We start from the raw sequence: 15,245 nt of genomic DNA, 5'->3' as shown, positions 1-15,245 counted from the left end.
GAAGGTGCGGTAACCCTTCGGGTTGGCAACAGGGCAAAAGTTGCTGCTGTGGCTGTAGGCACCTACCATCTGCGACTACCGTCTGGATTTAGTTTAATACTTAGAGACTGCTATTATGTACCTGTTACTAGCAGAAATTTGATTTCTGTTTCATGTCTAGCACAGGAAGGTCATGTTTTTACATTTGACAAAGACTGCTGTTCTATTTATTTAAGAAATAAAATAGTCGCACGGGGTTTTATGATTGACAGTCTCTATCATTTACATATGGATGTATCTGTGAATGTTACCGAGCAAGATGTGAGTGCCAAAGGATCCAAAAGATCCAGAGATGAGATAAACCAAAGATATTTGTGGTACCTCAGACTTGGCCATATTGGAGAAGATAGAATGAACAAAATGGATAAAGATGGGCTCTTAGGCTCATTGACTTCCGAGTCATATCCAGTTTGCGAGTCCTGTCTTCAAGGAAAGATGGCTAGACTACCCTTTGTAGGACATGGGGAGAGCACCACTGAAATACTTACCCTAGTACATACAGATGTATGTGGCCCATTCGATGTGCTAGCCAGGGGACGTTATTCCTACTTCATTACCTTTACCGATGACTATTCACGGTATGGGTATGTGTATCTTATGAGACACAAGTCTGAATCCTTTGAAAAGTTCAAAGAGTTCAAGAATGAAGTAGAAAAACAAACTGGAAAACCTCTTAAGGCTCTTCGATCAGATCGGGGAGGAGAATACCTTAGTGGGGAATTCCGGGACTATCTCAAAGAAAACGGCATAGTCTCACAATGGACACCTCCGGGTACACCTCAACTCAACGGGGTGTCAGAGAGGAGAAATCGGACCCTATTGGATATGGTCAGGTCCATGATGAGCTTCACTGATTTACCTATGTTCCTTTGGGGAGATGCCTTACTCACAGCAATTTATTTATTGAATAGAGTTCCCTCTAAATCCGTTCCTACCACACCGTATGAGATATGGCATGGTAAGAAACCAAGTCTGGGTCATCTCAAGATTTGGGGATGTCCGGCCCACGTCAAACGACTACAGGCGGACAAGTTAGAGGCTAGGACCATAAGTGCTCGTTTTATAGGATATCCTAAAGAGTCATTAGGATACAATTTTTACGTCTCAGAGGATCACAATGTGTTTGTGAGCCGTCATGCCATCTTCTTGGAAAATCAGTTTATCCTTGATAGAGGCAGTGGGAGGAAAATTGAGCTTGAAGAGAAAGTCTCTGAAAAGCAACGAGTCATGGATCCTATAGAACCTATTCATAAGGAGCCAGTACACGATGTCCCTCAACCACCTCGTAGATCTAGTAGAGTCTCCCATCCTCCCGATAGATACTTAGGTATACTTGAAGAGGATACTGAGGAAATGTTCCTGGTGGGAGATAGGGATCACATACAGGATCCCAAAACCTACAACGAGGCGATATCTGATATCGATTCCGAGAAATGGCTGGAAGCTATGAAGTCAGAGATAGACTCCATGCATTCCAACCAAGTCTGGACCTTAGTAGATCCACCAGAAGGTATTGTACCTATTGGATGCAAATGGATCTACAAAAGGAAGATAGGTTCGGATGGAGAGGTAGAGACCTATAAGGCAAGGCTTGTGGCGAAAGGGTATAGTCAGCGCGAAGGCATTAACTATCAGGAGACCTTTTCACCTGTAGCCATGCTAAAATCCATCCGAACATTGCTTGCCATTGCAGCATTTCATGATTATGAAATCTGGCAGATGGATGTGAAAACTGCTTTCCTGAATGGATATCTTGATGAAGATATCTATATGGAACAGCCTTTGGGTTTCACTTCCAGTGATGGAGATCACAAGGTCTGCAAGCTGCAAAGGTCCATCTATGGACTAAAGCAAGCATCTCGGAGTTGGAACACTCGTTTCGATGATGCAATCAAAACGTTTGATTTCATCAAAAACGAGGAGGAACCATGTGTTTATAAAAAGGTTAGTGGGAGTGCTGTCGTTTTTCTCGTACTGTACGTAGATGACATTCTCCTGATTGGGAATGATATTCCCATGCTAACCTCGGTCAAGGTCTGGTTGTCAAAAGAATTCTCCATGAAAGACCTTGGGGAAGCATCCTATATTTTGGGAATAAAGGTCTATAGAGATAGATCTAAAAGGATGCTTGGCCTGTCGCAGAAAATGTACATAGAGGAGGTGCTGAAGAGGTTCAGCATGGAAAACTCCAAGAGGGGTCTCTTACCCCTAAGGCATGGAATTCATCTCTCCAAGAAGATGTGCCCCAACACATCTGAGGAGATTCAACGCATGAGCAAGATTCCTTATGCATCGGCAATAGGAAGCCTCATGTATGCCATGCTATGTACACGACCTGATATAGCTCTTGCTGTGAGTGTCACAAGCAGATATCAGTCGAATCCAGGTGAAGAACACTGGACAGCTGTGAAGAATATTCTTAAGTACTTGAGAAGAACTAAAGATTTATTCTTGGTTTTTGGAGGATCATCAGAGTTAAAGGTAGAAGGGTACACAGATTCAGACTTCATGACTGATGTCGATGACAGGAAGTCAACATCTGGATACGTGTTCTTGTGCAATGGTGGTACGGTGAATTGGAAGAGTTCTAAACAACCGATCATTGCTGATTCTACTATGGAAGCCGAATACATCGCCGCCTCTGAAGCTGCTATGGAAACCTTCTGATTAAAAGTTAATTGCAGAGTTAGGTGTAATGTCATTAGATGCCATAACACTTTATTGCGATAACATTGGCACCATAGCACTAGCTATGGAGCCATGGTCTCATCAGAAGTCCAAGCACATAGAGCGGCGCTTCCATTTCATACGCGACTATGATGTAGAGGTGCAGAGAGTAGACTCCGCGGATAACATGGCAGACCCGTTCACTAAGCAGCTGAGTCAGCAAAAGACTGAAGCCCACCTTGAAAAGATGGGCCTAAGATATATGACCAATTGGCTTTAGTGCAAGTGGGAGATTGTTAGATGTATGCCCTAGAAGCCAAATTGGCTGACACATTGTTGATTCTAGGGACATAATTTTGTACTTGACTATTTATTATTGAATAAATAAAAGGCATCTTTTCATTCATATTGTTTATGTGTCTATGAATCGTCCAAGAAATTAATAAGATGATGATACATATTCTCAAGAGTTGAGAATTTGAGCCATGTATCATTGGTGATTAATTTCTAAATGCTCCTGATCAATGGATCATCACGAGGACGGTGATCGATCCGATCAGTGCACAGATCACTTTCCTTCTGGATGGACGAGACTTGAGTCCACAGTGTAGGGACACTGAAGTGATAGTGCAGGTGCTTGTTAGAGAACAAGGGTACTGAGCGTGACCAAGACAAGAAGTCACTTGGATGTCTATCCACTCGTCAGTGACTTGCTTGATGTTGCAGTAGTGTGACTGGTCCTTTGACCTGCGGTGCTTCGGCTACTCACAGTGAGGTTATTGTAGTTTGACTGCACACATACATGGTCTCTAGCCATATGGGTCCATGCAGTGTAGATTGGCTGCAGTAAGTTCACTGTAGGAGTAGGGTATGCACCTATAAGGAATCTATCGACCTTGATAGAAGAGGAGTGATCCTATGTGATTTGTTAGACTGAGTTCTAAGACCTTGGCCAGGGCAGTAATATAAAGTGGAAAAAGAGTTTTCCACTATCGAACTCGAGTCGAATAAATCTTGACATATGACAGACGATGGGGTTTGACGAGTTGTCCATGACCTCCGTCCTGTAGGGATCCACGATAGTAGGACTATATCACACGTTAACTGCACCTAGAGGTTCATCATTCCATTCTGCTGGGTAGCCACTACATGCTGCTAGGTGTCACTGGTGGATGGTGGGACTCATAGGGATTATCTTGATGATCGATAAACCCTAATGAGTTGAGTTGGAATCGTTCCAACCCATTGAAAGGAGTTTTCAATGATATAGTGATAGAGATCACAATATATCTCACTACCAGTCAGAATAGAACCTATGGGGTCACACACACTAGAAGTATTGACCGATCTGATAGTTGAAATCGTGATTAGGAATCACAAGAAATCAATTTGATTGATAAGAAGTTGAAGAAGAAACAAAGGGAATTAATTAATTAGACTTAAACACAAATCCTACTTCGGGAGGGATTCCTAGAGTCCTAATTGGATTAGGGCTGGGAATCCTAGTTGGAGTAGGACTGGAATTCCTACTTGGAATAGGATTCCTACAATCCTAATGAGATTAGGAATTTTGAATTAAAATTGGATTCCTACTTGGAGTAGGATTCCTAGAAATCCTAATTGGATTAGGACTTCGGATTCAAATAGAGTCCTAATTGGATTAGGACTAAAATTAAATACATCCTAATTAGATTAGGATTCCTTAAGTCTAAATTAATTATTAATCTAATGAATCAACATGACTCCTAATTGGATTAGGATTGAAGAGTTCAATTGAGTCATGGTTCATTCAAATCCTAATTGGATTAGGACTAGCATAGATTGAACCCAATTTGGCTAATCCTAATTGGATTGGGATTAAACCATAAGAGAGGCACCCAATCCTCTTTGGAAGAGGATTAGGGCATCACAAGAAGGAGGGTTCACGCCCCTCCTCCTCTCCTTGTGTGCGGCATGAAGAGAAGGGCCGGCGCCCCCCTTCCCTCTTAGGCAATATGTCTAGGGCTCCTAGATTGTAGGAGCCCTAGATGGCTTTATAAGGAGGGCCGGCGCCCTAGCTAAGAGCTCTCTTCCTCCTCTTGCTGCCGCCACCAGCCCCCTCCTCTCTTGGTTCAGCCGCAAGCAAAGGGAGAGCAAAGTCCAAGCGTTGGCGTCATCCTCTTCCTCCAATCCTCCTTCCAACGCAGGGAAAAGAAAGAAGGCTGCAGAAGCTGTGTTCTTCTTCCTTGAGTTCCTTCTTCTTCTTCCTCCTCTCAAGCACTTTCAAGAGTTGAAAGAAAGAGAAGAGATCAGCCATCAAAGGAGTCTTTGTAAGGGAGCTAGCACCCCGGAAAGACAAGAAAGCTTTGATCGGTTCTCTACTTCGTGTGGATACCCGTAGAGGCCGGACGTTTGAACGGCTTCAAACGAACCCTCTTCCAAAACCACGAATTCAGATTCGCGGTGATCATCTACCCGCGCAAGGTGAAGATTTGATCTTCCTATTAGTTCTAAAAGTTTTAATTCTTACCTAATTATGAAAGGTCTCGAAACAAGCGTTCATGCGATGAACGTCGAACCCGTGCATGCCGATTCCGCTGCCATCTGAAAATTTTTTGAAATATCAGCGGCATGGGCGGGTTCCCAACACTGGACACATTTGCAACCAGCAACCCATGGAGATTGAGGAATTCTCCCGAGAAGAGCATCAAGCCACCGGCCAAGAAAATGTACCAGATGATTGCAGCAAAGAGGAGGATGATACAACAAAACCTGCAACAATAAGCCATGAAAAAGCCCTGCGACTAGGGGTGGCTAATGCAAGGGACTTGAAACAGGAGATCATCAAAGAGATGGAAGATCATGTTGGTGCAACACTTAGCAACAGCAACTTACAGGCTTGTGACCATGACCAAGAGGCAATCATCCTTGATGTCCGGGCACAAGAAATCCGCAAAAGAATTGAAACAACTATTGATGGGGTTGCACCATTCAGAATACAAGAAGGACTGATCTTCTACATGTTGTATGTCCATATGCCTATTATTCCTAACTTTAGCTGGGACATATTTGGGCACTTTTCAACAGCAAAAAATATGGACATCCCAGACAACTTCACTCCTACATCCAAGTAAAGCATCTTTCCTATGGGAAAAGGATGATGACTCGACAAGGGATGATCTATTGGGGCAACATGCCGAAGATTATCATGGCCCAGCGGTACCTCAACCATATCCTTGAGGACAAGGATATTTTTCAAGAAAGGGGGAATGATGAGGACTCCATCAAATTTCACCGTGGCGGCCCCAAGCCAAGCAAGATTCGCCACATGCACGAAGGCTTGGATGAGTACATCTTCGGCGGAGGGACATATTTCGGGCAGTTGAGTTTCTTAAAGGCTAGCCTAAGCTCAGCCGAATCAAGGGCAGCCTCAGAGAGCATGGCCCTAACACGCCCGCCGGCATCGATAGGCCAGCCCGTACGCACGCCTGAATACTAAACTCTGCACATGTGTCATTCAAATTCAAATGCTTGCCACGCACACAAGTGCCACAAGTGCATGGACCACTCTATTCAGGGGTGACAATCATGGGTGCCATTCAAATTCAAATGGCCGCCATGCGCAGAAGCCACGTCATCAACCACGCGCATGGACCACTTTATTCAAGGATGAGAATCATGGCTGTCATTCAAATTTAAATGGCTGCTATTCAAATTCAAATGGCCGCCATTCAAATTTATATGACCGCCATGCGAGTAAGTCACGTCATCAACCATGCGCATGGACCACTCCATTTAAAAGTGATAATCATGGGTGCCCAAAATTGCAGCCTTGATGTGCACCAAATGGAGCACTCTAGAGGGGCCAAGTGTCATCCAACGAGGACTCTTCGTGAGGGCATGATTCAAGGCTACATCATTTGAATTTATATCCTTTCCATTGAATGTTTGAATTTGAATTTCGAATTGCTTTTGTATTAGGTCTATATAAGAGATAGGATAGGGTTAGTGAGGACATCTTTTGGCATTTGTATTTCCACCTAAGAGTGTGTCGGCCTATTGGCTTGAGAGGCCTTGTGCCTATGTATTTCGGCTTAGGTTTGTCTAAGGCTTGGCTAGTGTGGGATAAACCAATCTCCGCTAGATTGGGCTAGTTTGGGATAAACCAATCCCCGCTAGATTGGGCTAGTGTTGGGATAAATCAATGTCCCACTAGATTGTTCTTGTTCTAGTTTTATTGAAATCGAATCAACAATCTTTCCTCTCATTGTTCTTAGCTTGTAAGTTGATTCAACTTGTGCAATCATCGGGGTAAGCTGCAGCCAGTAATCCCAATCCTTGGACAAGGATTCCAATGGTATCGATCTTCTTGTGCAAGCCTTGGGGTAAGCTACAGCCAGTAATCCCGATCTGTGGACAAGAAGTACAAGAAGTTTCAATCAGCAAATCCATCGGCATTGCCTAAGTTCGGTCGAGAAATCATCTAAATCCAAGAAGGACGCCAAGGTCAGCGGCCAAGGCATGGATAGGCTTGGTGTGGGCAGCAGTCGACCGATGCGCCCCACCAAACTACAATTTGCTTCTTAATGCTTTAGTATCAATTTAACTCAGACCAGAATCAATTGCATCAAGCAGGCAAAAGTAATCTCAAGAGCAAATCATAAAGCAAATTTCGATATAGAGATCGACAGCACCTATCTTTTTGCAGCAACCAAAATAACAAGCCATTCAGCTATATCATTGAAGATAATCATCTTAATCTACATGTAAGTAATTTTACCTTCCATATCGACTAGCATTTTTTTTGTACCGCGTTTAACAAATTTATTCAATAACATCTGCATGGGACAAGTACCCTGGATTACAGGAGCGAATGAAAAGGAACAAAGAAATAAGTCCTTCCCCATGCAAGTCTTCTGCCGAAAGAGTATTTACAATTGATAAGATAAATAGGAATTTGAGCTTGTTAAGACAATATTAAATGGAGTAACTGTCCCAAATATTTGAATGATTTTTCGGTCTCCTCCAAGTAATGCTTCTTCTCTTCTCTAGACCAGCTCTAGGCAAGGCAATAAAGAGACGTCCCCTTGTTAAATATATAAAGTGCACGGTATTCATGCCAGAAGTTACATCCAGAAGCTCTGGGCAAGGCAATAGAGACGTTCCCATGTGAAAGCTTAATCAAGCAGTGAATGGGTTATGGGCCTGAAAACTCCTCACAAACAGATAATCCGAGTTTCTTGCGGGCTGCGACTGCGGCCTGTCGGACTATGGGCCTAAACAGGTAATCTGAGTTTGGGTCGGGTCAGATCGGGTCGTTGGATAAACAATCCAAAATTGATCCCAAAAAATTGGTCGGGTCAAAATTGGGTTGACCCAGATCCAACCTGAAAAACATAATAGGTCCAATTTTAAAATTCGACCCGAACCCACAGATCCTCTAAAATGGGTCGAGTCGGGTCTAATTAAGTCGGGTCACGAGTCAATCCGATCCATTTGCAGTTTTACACGTGTGCAACCAGATCTGCTTGCCTGCCACCCCTTCTAGACATCAAGAACGAGGAGGGTCCCCTATCCTCAAGCCTGAAAGCCTTTAGGACTTCATGATGGCTGGGTAGGCCATCTCCTGAACACCTTCTAAAATTCGCTCAGGACAACTTTCTCGACACACGGCATCATTTCAGGAGCCCAACATGCTGCCAGTATGTCTGTGTGGGATGACGATTAACGACCGATGATGATGGTGCATTCCACCGTGATGAGATGATCAAGGTGGAGGTGGGGGCGGTCGCCGAGTTGGAGAATTTGCTTCTATAGATGATGGTGGCGAAGTCGGTTCACAGGCATAGGTCCGGCTAAGACAGCATCTCAACCATCGATCTCAAGAATTCTGGTGAGTTTATTCAATATATTTTTGAGTCTATTCAATATATTTTTAAAATCTAATAGCATGCATGCATGCATGCATGCATATATGTATATATGTATGTATGCATGTATGTATGTATGCATGTAATATGTGTACAATGAATTGAGAACCGTTTTCTTCAAGGAAGGACGTTGTTTTTTATCAGTATTTTGGGAACTAGCATGATGATCTATCTAATCATAATTTTTTTATAGCCATTTAGGATTTTGTTTTCCAGCAATAATAGATGCAGAATCCCATTTGAGAATTTAGGATTTTGATCCTCCTGTTTCGTGATATGATCTACGTGCCAAAATATGGATGTACATGACATGATGCCAAAATAGGGCATAAGATTGCTGAAGGCTCTTCCAATATCTTATCAAATAAGAAAAGTATTTTCTTTAAAGAAAGACCATATGCACCACGTACTCATTAGATTCTTTCACAATAAGACTTTTGAAGCTAAGTAATGCATTAGAACTACCCATATATTGGCAGCCCTAATTCTCTATTTGGTACGAAAGATGACCGAAGAAAACATGGTTAGAAGAGGAAGGATGTATGAGAGAGAGGATATATGAGTCTTCCATCCATCCTTCTATATGTTTGGTGAAATATGGAATGATGGATGGGAACAATTCCATCCTCTATTTAGTAAAAGACGGGGAAAGAGAGAAAGTCTAGATAGAAAAAGAAATAGGAGAGAGAGAGAAAGGGGGAGGGAGAGAGAGAGAGAGAAAATATAGCTCTCTCTAGCCAAGAAAGAGGAAAAGAGAAAAGGTGAATACGGTGGTTCCTGGAGTCAGGAGATCCATGATTGGCCAATAGGTGGTTGGTGGCCGGTGGCGACTGGTGGCTAGCGGTGACAAAACACATCAAAATAGGGGTTCCGACTCTTTAAACCATGGATCCAACGCATCACAGTGGCCGAAGCTCCGACCACAGCTTGCAGCCACTGCGAGGGAATAAGGAAAGCCTCTGGCGACAAGCGTCGATGACGCAGGCAGCCAGAATCAGAAAAAAATAGGGTCGATTCTCAAAAATAGAGAAAAATATGGTGTCACCCTTTGCCTCCAAATTCTGACGATCACCAATCGGAATCGAGATTTCAAAAGGTTCGAAAGAAAGAAGAGATGAGTAACTCAAAGGTGGTAGGGTCCTTATTAGTTTTCTGGCAGTGATTCGCTATGGCAGTGCAAAGGCAATCGATGCTCAAAGAGAATAATTAAGAAAAACGCCGACGATGAACTCCAATCGAGGCCGGTTCTCCAGTGAGTATGAGAGAGGAGTCGGGAAGGCTTTTAAGTAGGCGTAGGGCGACCAAAATCCAACCTAGAGTTAGATTCCGTCTTGTGATTTCGGAGAGAAAGAAGACTCCCATCGGGAGTCCTTCTCTCCAGGCAAATCCACGGCATGTGTCGATTTCTTTCTTTCTTTTTTTCTTTTTTGCTTGGGCCAAATAATCTAGGTCGGTCAAATGAACCATGACATCTTGGCCAAATAATCAAATACTTTTATTATTAGAGATAGAGAAAAAGAGAGGAAAGGGGATAGAGGTTTATGCAGAATGGAAATAAAGGATGTGCCTTCAGGATTGCTAGTTTCATAAAGTCTCCATAATTAAATTGCTCCATGACATCTTGGCTATTTAGTTTTGTTGCCTGCCTAACATGGGATAAGTATTAAGATGAGCAGCGTCAATAACGAGTGTGTTAGGCTGATACAGAAGAAGATGAATAAAAGAGTCAAAAAATGAAGGTAATTTTAATAATATTTATCGAATATATATGGCTTTTAATGATAATAGAGAAAGAGGGGGACCTAAAATTATACCAAAAATTATCAAGAACCCAATTCTCGGTAATCTTCTGCATTTCAAAAGAAATCCGCACCTCTAATGCTCCCCCATATTTGCTCGCTCCATATGCATGCTTGGTGATAGCGCGAAGGCTAATGTTTTGTATACTTGTTTTCAACACGTACTATGATTTTTTTTGGTTTAAACCATCGGGTTTAAGTCGCTATTAAGATTTAAGAAGCATGGTAGCGGTAGCGGTATCGGTTTAGGAATACCCATGTTGGCCAAAAATTTTCTTGTGATTTTTACTGCATTTTATATGTAAATATTAATTTAAATAATTTCCTTTTAATTTGTTTGTTACCGGCCGTTGGATTTAGATCCAAGTGTCAAATCTTGCTGAAGTCATTACCCCTTTATTCAGGACAGTGCGCAGATTCCGCTTGTCGGTTTCCAGCCCATATAAAAATCCGATGTACCCCACAACAAAACCCTAATCCGGCCATCGATTTCCATTTACCCCACCTCTCTTTCTCTCTCGCCTCCCCTTCCGTCCCGGCGCCGATCGCCTATACCTCGCCGCCGGCAATTTCCTCGGCCTCCGAAGCTCTCCATTTTCCCCAATCAATAGGTCAGCCTCTCCCTCCCTCTCCGTTCCAATTGAATTAGGGTTTTTCTTCCCGATAGGATTTCAATGTTCTTCTTTGATTATTCTCTTGATTTAGGGTTCTTGGCTAACTTCTTGGCCAAGAATTGAAGAAAGGACGGGCGGCGACATGTTGGAGGTTGCGGCCCCCGCCGTTCCCGTCAAATATAAGCAGCGGAAGGTGTCCGCCATCCGGCAATGGCCCAAAGGATGCGGCCCCCTTGCTACTGTGGCGAATCCGAAACCCATCACGGAGTTGGAGGCTTCTGTTGAATTGGACCGCATTGGGGTATCAAATTCCAATAAGAGGCCTCGGCCTGATGACGCCGTCGAGTTGCCGGCGGTTGGGGAGGAGGAGGCGGCTCCTTTGGAGCGGGGGGATAAAGTCGGATCATTGATGATTTTGAAGCAAGAGGCGGCAGAATTGACCAGCATGGCGGAAATTTTGGAACCTAAAGATGTGAATTCATTGAAAGGTTTGGAATATCTTGGAGATGAAACCAAGAAGGAAGAGATGGGAGCAAAAATTTTTCCTGAACCAGTTGGAATTGTTCATTCAAGGACATATCCTCCTCCAAAAAGGAGAATGATCTCTGCAGTGCGGGATTTTCCTGTTGGTTGTGGTGGAAATGCTCCTCTGATGAGCAAAGAAGAGGCCTTAGACATTGTGCCCACAGATCCTTGCAAAAACAAGAGTGTGGATGAAAAGAGGAAATGTTTGGTGAATCAGCAGCTGATGATGGAAGATCCAGCAAAGGTTGTGTCTGCTGATGAAGTCGTTGATAGCTTGGTGAAAAGAAACGATTCGGAGAAGATCCAAGAGGATGATCAAGAAATTATCGATGATGGTCAAGCTGCACCTGCTAAGGGCAATATCTTGGACAGGGAGAAGCAGCATGTGGTGAAGCAGCCATTAGCAGTCGAAGTTCCAAACATGGATGCATATACTGATGAGGCTGTTGATGGCATGGTGAAAAGGAATGATACCAAGAAGATTCAACAAAGCAATCAAGAAACTAGCAGTGAAGCCCATGATAAGCCTGCTTCTGCTTTATCTAAGGGAAAGAGCATGGATGGGATGAAGATGCCTGTGGTGAATTCCTCATTGGCTGTCAAAGGCTTAGATAAGGCTATACCTACTAAAAAAGTTGATAATGAGCGAAGAGGCCATGATTATAAGCTAAACCAGGAGACATTTAAAGAAACCAGTGACAAGTTTCAAGCTAAAACTGCTTTGAAGAGTTGCATGAAAGAGGATATCTTGACAGAACATCGCGAGAAAAAAAATTTATCTGAAGCAGCATATGAGAGAAAGTCAGAAGGCTGCAACATGAAACTAGTCAATGAGAACCTTCAGATTGCAGGAGCGCAAAAGAGAAAGCCATCTAGTCTGGTTGAAAGGTCGCAGTTTGGAGAAGACAGGAAATCAGTGGGGAAAGCAGTTGACAAGTTGTCTGCGAAGCTTCAGAAGGATAATAAGAATATTAAGAGAAAGTTCCCAGACAAACAAGTGAATGAAGACTGTGGTACAAGTGCTCAAAGTCAAGAATATGAGACATTGGAAGCTCGTGGGGATAGGTTAATCGTGCAATGTCTGTTGGCAGCTCAGAACTGTCCATGGAGGCATGGCAGAAAGTCTCATGCATCCCTTTCTGTCACACCAAGAGGAAAAGTGAAGAAAGAAGAAAAAATGTTGAGCAAGAAATTGGCTTTGAAAGGACCAAAGGAGAAGGAAGATTTAGTGCCTCGAAGCGAGGAAAATGAAAAGGCCCTAACTATATATAGAATACCTAATGAATTCAGTGTCACCATTACTCCTGTAATTCCTTCTAATTGGAATAACAACAATACTGGTAGTGAAGACATTACTGCTCGGCATAAAGTTAAGAAAGCTCTGCGTTTGTTTCAACTGGTCTGCAGGAAGCTCTTGCAGAATGAGGAATCCAAGTCAAAGCAGATAGGCAAGGTTAAACGGGTCGACCTGATGGCTTCTGGTATTCTCAAGGAGAACAAAGAATGGGTGAACACTGGTGAGTCAATCTTAGGAAATGTTCCCGGAGTTGAAGTTGGGGATGAATTCCACTATAGGGTGGAGCTGTCAATTGTTGGCATCCACCGTCCATTTCAAGGTGGTATTGATTCCGTGAAGTTAAATGGTAAACCTGTGGCGACAAGTATTGTGGCTTCTGGAGGTTATCCTGATGACACGGACAGTTCAGATGCAGATGTCCTGATATATTCTGGTGCAGGAGGAAACCCTGGAGGAGGAGACAAACAAGCAGGAGATCAGAAACTTGAACGCGGCAATTTGGCATTAAAAAACAGTATAGACTCGAGGACTCCTGTGAGGGTCATTTATGGTTATAAAGAGTCAAAGGGAAGCGATTCCTATGATGCAAGGGCAAAGATAATCTCAACCTTTACATATGATGGATTGTATTTTGTGGAGAGATATTGGCAGGAGAGAGGGCCTAATGGCTTTTTAGTTTTCAAGTTTCAATTAAGAAGGATGCCAAATCAGCCAGTAGTTGGCCTGCAAGAAGTCAAAAGGTCAATGAAGTCCAAAGTACGGGAAGGCTTACGCTTACGCGATATATCTGAGGGAAAGGAAAAGATACCTATTTGCGCAATCAATACAATTGATGATGATGAGCAGCCACCACCTTTTAAGTATATAACCAAGACCATATACCCTTCATGGTATGTCAAGACTCCTCCAAAGGGTTGCGACTGCACAGGTGGCTGCTCGGATTCTAATAAGTGTGCTTGTGCAGTTAAAAATGGAGGTGAAATTCCTTTTAACTTCAATGGTGCTATCGTGCAAGCAAAGCCCCTTGTTTTTGAGTGCGGTCCCTCCTGCAGGTGCCCTCCATCATGCCATAACAGGGTCAGCCAGCACGGCATCAATATACAACTAGAGATTTTCAAAACGAGATCAAGGGGTTGGGGGGTGAGATCTATAAACTCCATACCATCAGGAAGCTTTATATGTGAGTATGTAGGAGAGCTGCTTCAGGATACAGAAGCTGAACGGAGGAACAATGATGAGTACCTGTTTGATATAGGTCATAACTATGATGATCAGTCTCTGTGGGAAGGCCTCCCTAGCCTTATACCAGGCTTGCAGTCTAGTTCAAATTGTGAGACAGTTGAGGATGTAGGTTTCACCATTGATGCAGCTAAATATGGAAATGTGGGAAGATTTATTAATCACAGCTGTTCACCCAACCTTTATGCACAAAATGTTCTTTATGACCATGATGACAAGAGAATGCCACACATAATGTTCTTTGCTGCTGATAATATTCCTCCATTACAAGAGCTAACATATCACTATAATTATATGCTAGATCAGGTTCGTGATTCAGAGGGCAACATAAAGCGGAAAGATTGTTATTGTGGCTCAGCTGAGTGCAGTGGCAGGCTCTATTAAGATTGACTTTTTTGTTTGATATTCAACTTATTTCATGGCAGAATCAAGTTTTCTACATTCTCTTATGCATCACAAATGGATATAATCATTCTGTGATGGTTACTGGACCTTGGGGGCCAACTGAAATTTGTGATTACATTATCCATCTGCAGCAATGAATATGCTGGAACTGGTTTTGTTGTTGATCTGATAATTTTGCAGTTGTTTCAGATCTCGGCCTCCAAGATGCCTACAGAAGGTACCGCATTGCTGAGACTGATGTCTAGTCATGCTTTCTGTATTGTTAGTCAGTCGTTCTTTCTATTTGTTGTACTGAGATTAAAAAAAAATGCTGATGGTAAATGACAAATGTGTTGTCTTCTTGGCATCAATGCACCTCTGTGGATCTATTGCTTTTTTATCCTCATTTGACTGGATTTCTCTGGGGTATGCAATTTCATTTGCTCCTTCATGGTATTCATCTGCATGAAATAACCATTGTCTATACTTCCTATTTGTTATTGATGAGTCTTCTAGGTTTTACATTAGTGTGATTTTTAACATTTTACCCTTTTTCCTAAGAGTGGGAGGGGGTAGAGACTCTATGCATTTTATTGGATGAAGATGGGAAGTGAGAATCAAACTCTAGAGATTTTACAACTTGGCATGCTGCTCCTTTTTTATTTTGTCTCTTAATGTTTGTAACCTATTTTATATGCTAGTGTGTTTGCATACCTAGGCCTTCCATCAGCAGTCTTTGTTATTGCATCTGCTTAACCTACTTTTAGGCTAG

At 42.8% G+C, this 15,245-nt stretch overlaps 1 protein-coding gene across 1 annotated transcript; it reads left to right on the top strand.

Moving 5' to 3' along the window:
- The first annotated feature begins 10,887 nt into the window (after positions 1–10,887).
- Positions 10,888–14,879, top strand: LOC103723719 (uncharacterized). The gene is made up of 2 exons (XM_008814733.6): positions 10,888–11,025; positions 11,120–14,879. Exon 2 carries the CDS (start codon positions 11,171–11,173, stop codon positions 14,471–14,473), a length of 3,303 nt encoding a protein of 1,100 aa, XP_008812955.3. The 5' UTR covers positions 10,888–11,025; positions 11,120–11,170; the 3' UTR covers positions 14,474–14,879.
- The last annotated feature ends 366 nt before the right edge of the window (positions 14,880–15,245 follow it).

The sequence above is a fragment of the Phoenix dactylifera genome, chromosome 1 (genome assembly GCF_051530095.1).
Source record: "Phoenix dactylifera cultivar Ajwa chromosome 1, Ajwa_hap1_PhDact_Kaust_v1.1, whole genome shotgun sequence".
NCBI classification, from domain to species: Eukaryota; Viridiplantae; Streptophyta; class Magnoliopsida; order Arecales; family Arecaceae; genus Phoenix; species Phoenix dactylifera.
This window is presented reverse-complemented; position numbering and strand designations above follow the sequence as displayed.